The sequence below is a fragment of the Varroa jacobsoni genome, unplaced genomic scaffold (genome assembly GCF_002532875.2).
Source record: "Varroa jacobsoni isolate VJ856 unplaced genomic scaffold, vjacob_1.0 scaffold_400, whole genome shotgun sequence".
Taxonomy (NCBI): domain Eukaryota; kingdom Metazoa; phylum Arthropoda; class Arachnida; order Mesostigmata; family Varroidae; genus Varroa; species Varroa jacobsoni.
The window spans coordinates 154,850-163,047 of record NW_019213302.1 but is presented as its reverse complement, the minus strand read 5'-3'; the positions used below and the strand labels follow the sequence as shown (position 1 = coordinate 163,047).

The following is an 8,198-nucleotide window of genomic DNA, read 5'->3' as shown; positions in this document are numbered from 1 at the left end:
ATATATATATATATATATCCCAAGTATATGAGGACTGCGAAAGGAAACCCGAATAAGGGCAGAGCATAAGTCAAGCTTTAGATGGTGGTGTTATCGGTGCTGCTGTATCAGGATGCGCAGTAGTAACTAGTGTTCTCATGGTGCTTTATTGCCATTGGGTGGGGCTCCACTTCATTCGGCTTCCCGCTCTCTTTCTCCCCCTGTGGAGAAAGAAACAACCCCCAAGTGAGATTCATATACTATCGTACATCTATCGTTTTGCTAACTGAAGTTCTTATTGTTAATAACAGACAAAACGGTAGCGAACCATAGGGTTGGTTAAAAAATCAAATCATCTTATACATTAAGTTTAAGCCTTTCAAAAACAGTACCATCTTTTGTCATATATATATATATATATATATATGTAAACAAAAAGTTTCTGTCAAGAGCATTGTTATGTCACCCTACAGCTGATATTTGGGCTCAAAAACCACTCAGTCTGAGTCGACGCGCTTCCGCGTATTCACGGCCATACTATCCGTGCCATTTAACTCAGTCTTCATGAGGTTAATCTTTTTTTTCATTATTATTATTATTTAATTTAAATCAAATCTTCATGAGGCATGAGTATTGATGTTGTTTACGGCTTCCTTTTAACAAGCACTTTTATCGTTTACTTGATTTTAGATTTGCCAAATCTGCCTGTTTCAGTACAGGAACGGGACCAAGCAAAAAGCAAGCTTGACTCTTTTCTAATACCCATGAGACTTATGAAGCCGTCCATTTTATTGGCATAGAATAAATGAGAAACCATAAATACTGTTATTGTATAAATACTATTAATAAATAAATAAATATTTACGTTTTACGGACGCCAGTGATAACTTTCCATCTAAGTCGACAGTCTGGATTATTACAGTGCAGGAAAAAAGGCTGAATTGGTCCTATCTGATTTCTAGCCTAGCCACCGCAAGAACTCGAAGGAAAAAACTAGGCCTTTTTTTTGAAGTGAACTATAAAAGGCTGGCATACAGCGTCTATGCCACCCCCTAGACTCTGAAGGCGCAAGCCACAGCCAATGTTCGACCTTACGTTTCCACTTGCAATCTTCCGGTTGTCACAAAAACAAGTCCACCTTCTATCCTGTAGGAATCACAGCCAAAATATCTACGATTGTCTCAACATTGCCTATCGACACATAGAGATAGAAATAGACCAAACCCATAAATATGTTTTCAGGTAAACTAAGTGATCATAGTAAATACGTTACAAAGATTCAGCGGTACGCCAGTTTTTGCCATGAATAACGTCTCTAGAATTCCCAATAGAAGTTACTAGGAAGTTCTTTGCTTTTTGTTGTATAGATTATTAAAAATAGCAGGGAAAAAACAAAGAGATCAGCTAAAAAACTGGATCGACTGCAGCGTCAAGTTATATTTGTTCGATAATGATTAGCACATATACCTGCAGGTTTACACATTAAAGCACTCGATATCAGTGCAGACCACATCAAATAGCGATTTGCCCTTGCTGTCGGCTAAGCTAAACCTGTAGGGGCGAAAACAACCGGCTTTTCATGAATTTCTTGAAGCGCTACTAGTAGTGAGGGCATGTCGATTGACGGCTACGTCCTCGCACAAGAGCGATGCAAAACATTGACAAAATCAAAAGACACACATTGCTAGCCATTGAGGCTAGTAATAATATGCTCTTCGGCTGAACGCATTACAGACAGGCATGATTACGCCGTCACGCACCGGTCAAATCAATCAGCGTTGATTATTACACAGATCGGGCGAAAACACGCAGGAGACGCCTCAGCGTTACCCTCAGTCGCTGACTTCAAAAGACAAAAACAGATTTAATCGACGAGGAGATGCTGTCGTAAAAGTAGAGAAGGAAGTGGTTACTTGATTCTGTAATCCCACGATTTGTACTTGTTGTACTTTTCGCTATGCAGTCTGCATATATTTTGCATTGACTAATCACAAGATCCGTATACTATGAGGTCATTAAAAAGTCTATACATACAGAAAAAAAAAAGGTTTACAGTGCCAGAAATAGTTTTTCTGTGGAGAAACAAGACTCGCCCAGAAATATCGAGAAATACACATTTTCTGTGAAATCAATTTGCTGCATGGGCAGATATATTCGCCATCAATGATAAGCAAAGCCCGCTGTTTCTATAATGTGTTTATTTAAACGTCGAAACGATCGTAGCACCTCTGTTTGACGAACAGGGCACGGAGTAATTGGGTCCCCTTTAGATGGGCAAAGCTAATAACGTCCTTTGCGATGTATCTTACTACAGGTACCCTTGAGATAGCACTGTAAAGGATTCACTACAATGCTTGCAGGTTAGCCAAACATAACTGCTATTCGTTCAGTCCTGAAGTATGGGTCAGCTTGTTCCGTTTGCAACTTAGTTTTTAAAAACAATCTTACGTAGAAACATGACCCCAGAGTCACATGAAGAATTTGAAAACTTTGTGGTATAAGAATTCAGTAAGAAAAAAAAGAGTTCTTAAATCCAAATGGCTCGCCGGACAATTATTAATCTTCTTTAAACGTACTAACCCAAAACATCGTGTTAATAAGTATCCGTTAAATTGAAGCATAAATAAGATTATCTGTGATTTTATACAATGATTTTTATGTAGATATTTTATTTTACGGTTCATTGAGTGGTAAACATATTGCGAGAGATTCATCAATATTTGTTACTTGAAGCCTATCAGTCAACTCTGAATTTGTACAGGCATACTTCACACATAATCATCTTCCTAAAATACACTATAAATTCAATCGATTGACCGTATCCTATAAGCTTGCGTATCCAAGCTTAGGATTAATGCTCAATGAAGCTGCATCTTAGTTGAGTATGGAAGATCCAGAGAAGGATTGAAGGGCTTTCGGACGAAAACAGTAAGATTATTACTAGGGGCAGTGAAGCACGCTCTTACAGCGATCGGGACTGACAATCTGTCCACGTCCTGCTCCCCTCTTTCAAAGATGGAGAAAGAACCGCCATCATCAGTGCGCAACGAGAGAGTGCTTGATGCACAGTGACGTGTGCCCAAGTATTATCATTGGATGGCGAGTTCGCATCAAGCTAAATGCTACGTCCTTTAAAGATGCTCATGGTTTCATTGTAAAAAATAATAGAACACATCGACATTTTGCCTTATTGTAAATTCTATTATGTACAGTGTTGTATTTATGTGTGCTGCTACTTACTATGGTAAGCTCACTCTCGCGAGATAAAACCGAAATGATGTTGGAATCCGCACGAACATCGGCGAAAAGCGCGATCAGAAGGCCCGCCGCTGTCAGATAGCATGTTGAATGTATTGTTCTGCTCCTCATCTGCGTAGGACAACAAGCGACATCGCGTTAGACGTTACTCCTCTATCCGCCGTCTGCTTTGTAACATTTAGCCTGTTCATTGCATAGTGTTTATAATACAGCCTATTATGTTGCTAAGTTGTTATATATAGATCATAGAGGTTGTTGTATATATATATATCACTCTAAGGCATCCTAAGGCATCAATCAATCCTAATTATCTCAATCTTACTACAGGTTTGCTAGTGGATAATTTCGAATAGTCAAACTGTCGCTAAGTATTTCTACAGAGGGCTAATTTTCAGTTCGAAACGATGTGTCTACGCCCGATCGCGAACCTGGGTTACTTGATCTATTCGTTCTATTCAGGGATCTATTCGGAAGACACGTTACCGTTACGCTATTTCACGAGAACAGAGAAAATAACTGGTATTGCTGTGGAGAGGCATGACTTTTCCTTGTTTTCGAATATTTTTTGATAGATAGCTCTGAGTAGTCGATATAACTAGACCCTACGGAAACCGTTGTCGGGAAGTGTTGCCTTTCTGAATATTTCGTTGTCTACAAGACTCTTTCATTTGCAGTAATCGCATGGACCGACCGACCGACCGACCGACCAACCAACCCACACATCGACTAAGGCATGGACTTTTTCGGGTAGCGGTTCGACCTAACTCTGGGCTTTAGCATATCTCCCGAAAGCACTCATTCCTTTCTCTTTCACATTGGCTTACAGACCTCACTTATCGGCACTACTAATAATCATGTGCATTTCATATATGCCACTGCGGCTGTGTATTGATCGGGCCGGAACAAACATCTTCCTTCGTATCCGTTACTCGCTTTACAGAGCACCAACTCTCCTAATTTTTGGGTAAACTTCATTGAGCGAACTTAGCTAAAAATAGTCGTATGACTGCGCAACCAATTCATACCAATTCATAAGCTGTTCGCCGGTAGTCTTTACAAAAATGGGTCTATTTGATTTTCATCGACGAATTGCACCAATGAAGGCGTAGCGAATCCCTTAGCTTCAAAATGCCTCAAAGGGCCCTTCACTATATATATATATAATTCAGTGAATTGCCTCTGAGAGGCCCCTGCTGTAACGAAGCCAAGGTTGGTCGTTTCATAAATATCTAGGAAGTGCTTTGCCAACGAAGGCATCCTCGGTGGATAATCCATCAAGGTGTTCACACACTTTGTACTTATGTCTGGGAGCAAATCGAAGGCCATATTATACCTGCGGACGAGCACCACTATTGCAGCGACCTCGTTATGTACAGGTTATGCCCTCGAAGTACCGTCCGTTGCTAGAAGCAGGCTTCCCAGGAAATTACAGTGTCGGCTTCGGTATGCTGGTATTAGCACACAGCGCAGCTACACATAATTGGTATATCGTATGTATGTATATATATGCAATTATCAATGCGATATTACCGAATAAATAGAAGATGCATTTTGGATGCGACTAGTAGAGATGTTGATGTGTCAGAAGGCTAGAAATAACAAAATGTAAACATGCACGCATATGTGTTGTCGACGGTACCCTATTCTACATTAGTCCTATAAGGGTGCCTGTATCAGTTGTCGGTTGCTAAATTACTATAACCCACTTTTACAGAACGATATTATATTCTTGAGTTGACACTGACTTCACCGTCACTTTAACAAGCGGCAATTTAGTTGCTGGCGTTCACTCGGCGTAGTGCTCACAAAAGCGAATCCATTTGTAAGGCGTCGTATACACGATGTCACAGCAGTACATAGGTGTACTGCACCATACCGCGTACGGTATGACACAGGAGCGAGGTCTGAGGGACGGTGTCAACGATGCTGCATCTACTTTGGCTCCCAGGGCGGCTGGGAGGATCGGCCGCAAAGGACGAGCCTAAATGATGACATATTGGATTAGGCGTTAGCAATACGATGGCCATCACGCCAGCAGCAACGGTGAAAGGCTGCAACAGCCTTTTATCTGTGTCTCAATGTCAGCTTCTCTAGCCATACGCTTCTCTACAGCGGTGCCAGGTGATCGGCACACGATGACCATTGTGCAGATCATAAGAACAACCGTTGTTAATCATACAACTATTGTGCGGGGCAAAGCCAGTAAAACCAGCAGTTCTAGTGCACCCTATCGATGTCTGTGACGAACTTTGTGTCTCTTTATAGTGTAGAAGTAAAAACATATCGATAATAATAACCTCATACTATTGTTAATAGATACGAAATACAAGTTATTCTATAGGTTGAATTTTTTTTTATTTAAATTTCGATCACAATTTGAACGTGTTCATCGAATGGAGCCACTATGTGTCGCGGTAACATTGGTTCGGGTCCCTACTGAAACTGCCCAGAAGCTCGTTTCACGTGTCCCCTTGCAGCTCTGCGGGAATCTAACTAATAGTTAAGATCATTTCCGATAATCATCGAAAAGGACTGGCCCGTCATTCTTGAGAGACATGAATGCTAGACAACCGTAAAATCTGTTACTTTTAATAAATTCCAAAAGCATCTGTCACGACGTATGACGTAGGTCTTTGCGAGATTGAACGCTCACTCACATCGAATGTCCTAACTAACGCCCTGACCAGGACAAGCCGGATATACACATTCGAACCATAGCGATTAGTATTAGTTGTTCACTCTTTATCGTCAATTTAGCTATGTTGAAATCCTTTTTCTGGGACCATTTTGCGACGCGGTCCAGCATCGAAGTTTAGAACCTCGATAAGGGTTCGTCTTTGAATGATAACCGATCTTCACTGAAATTCCAGAAGGGACGCACTGTTGCTTTGTTGGAGAAAAGACTAGCTGTCGTCCGCTAGCCTCTTTGTAACAAACAGCTCACCAAAGCCTAGCCCAGACTATGGCCCGCACCCTGTATATATATATATCCAACGGGTTTTTGTATTTCGATGCTGGTGCCAACAGCCCACTATCGACAAACCTAAATCGACAGGTTTTAATGAAAACTCATCTCAATATCTTGCACGAATAGCTTTCTGTATTTATGAAGCAGATATGGAACACATGCGCAAAATATTACTTTGCCCTTAATGTGTTACTAGTCGCTAGGTGCCCAGATTTGTTTCACAGTAACTGTCAACAGTATATATCTACGTGAAAACAGTTTGGCAAATGTTAATTTGCCGTATCGCTATATGGTTCAGCGTTCCCGAGAAAGAAAGATCGTGTTCAAATTTACCAGTTGACGAGTGCGCCGTCACGGGTGCGCTTTAGCGACATCGTTGCCGTCCCAGTCATTTACCGTCGTACACGCATAGCTGTTTGTGTTTCGAAAAAAGAACATTTATCTACACTTCTGGGTCTCATCCGCCGTAACGCATCGCGCACATTATGCACCCTTCACTTACAAGCAGTAAGATAGCTTCGGTCTTCGTAGCTGGCTCACCGGTCGCGTATGCTAACTGATACTACCGTTGTTATACGTCGCGCATTTCGAATCGAACAGAGTATTTGTAAATTTTAGATTTTTGCCAAAACACCTTCTAAGAAAATATCGCTTGTAGACTGCCGACGCGTTGCTTATGACGATATTAGGTCGTTGTAACGGTGTTGTTTTCATTCATCGTAAACTCTCTGAACAAATCGATAGAACGAGCTTGTGTTCCGTTCGTGGCCTGTATGCGCCTGAAAGTTCATATTCACTGGAAAGTGGTGGATGTTGGTTGTAAGGCTAGGGAAGAATCTCGCTTTACAGATCCAGTAGCGTCGGCTGATAGGGCTAGCTTTTCGATGACGGCGCTTCACGTTCTTCGTTTGTCGGGTCCCGCTAATTAACACTTAGGTTTCTATATTTTCTCTGCGTTTACTAGATGCGGCAGGACGCTGCATCTGTGCACTGTTCAACTACTTTTACCCCAACGAGTAGGAATGGCCCGAACTACTGAATCTGGAGGCGAGCACTAGAGGTAGATATGCTATGGCCTTTGCTATGACTTGTCGAATAACATTCGGACACGTAAAGCTATTAACACAGGCAAGAATATAGCTTGTTGAGCACGAATTTCCTTCTAATTGTCTCGCCTTCTCCTATATATTTCCTCTTATTAATCTCGTTTAAATTTACCCCTCTCCTTAACGTTTTGAAAATACTTTGCGTATGTCAAGACATAGTAAGATTTTCGTTCGTCTGAAGCTTAACATACGCATTTAAGCTGTGGTACCTGCGACCTTCTACACCTGTAGGTCGCTGCTTCGATTCCTTAATCAGTTAGCTAAATATATCTCGGACAGCTCCACTCTATTGCGCTTCGTATGAAATGGTTTATATGACAATATGGAGGCGTGTCGATAAAGTTAGACGTTACCTCCTGAAAAAGCGAAAGATTCAGAAACGTGTTTTTCTAGTGCTATTTGATTTTTCCCTGTATACGATGGTCAGCGACAGATTAGGTGATACGCGTCGTATGACGCCCATGAGATGAATGAAAACACCTCATCAATAGGATGGCATCGTGACAACGACATAGAAAGAACTAGAGGATCACTGAAGTAGATTAAATGAAAGAAGCGATACTAAAAGTGGTTCGGCTTGCTAGTGGTAACATCAGTATTCTAAAACGACAATTTTATCCTGACCTATTCAAACCTAGCTGGCGGAGGCGTCGACGTAGGTAGAGTCGGCTACATTGTGCAGCGTCTTTTTCGATAATTAAAAATCATTGTTACTTTTCAACAGTTGTTCTTGTATCGTACCGCACTCGCCCATCAATCAACATTTATGCACGAAAAGCACATGTTTTCTTCACATAATCCATATGTATTGAAGTATGACTTTTTTTTTTTTTTTTTTTTTTTTTTTTTTTTTTTTTTTTTTTTTTTTTTTTTTTTTTTTTTTTTTT

General features: G+C 40.9%; 1 protein-coding gene across 5 annotated transcripts in view; it reads right to left on the bottom strand.

Annotated features, from left to right (window-relative positions):
* Fas1 (fasciclin 1 Fas1 domain-containing) overlaps positions 1–8,198 on the bottom strand; it is a 68,037-nt gene that overhangs the window by 48,955 nt on the left and 10,884 nt on the right. For 2 of the 5 annotated variants that reach the window (XM_022832601.2, XM_022832602.2), the window contains one exon: positions 3,220–3,348. In XM_022832601.2, the coding sequence (XP_022688336.1) occupies positions 3,220–3,348 (129 nt within the window). Of the gene's footprint in view, positions 1–3,219; positions 3,349–4,982; positions 5,162–5,894; positions 6,094–6,538; positions 8,193–8,198 lie in introns of those variants that run through there. The other 3 variants (XM_022832603.2, XM_022832604.2, XM_022832605.2) reach the window with 3 other exon arrangements.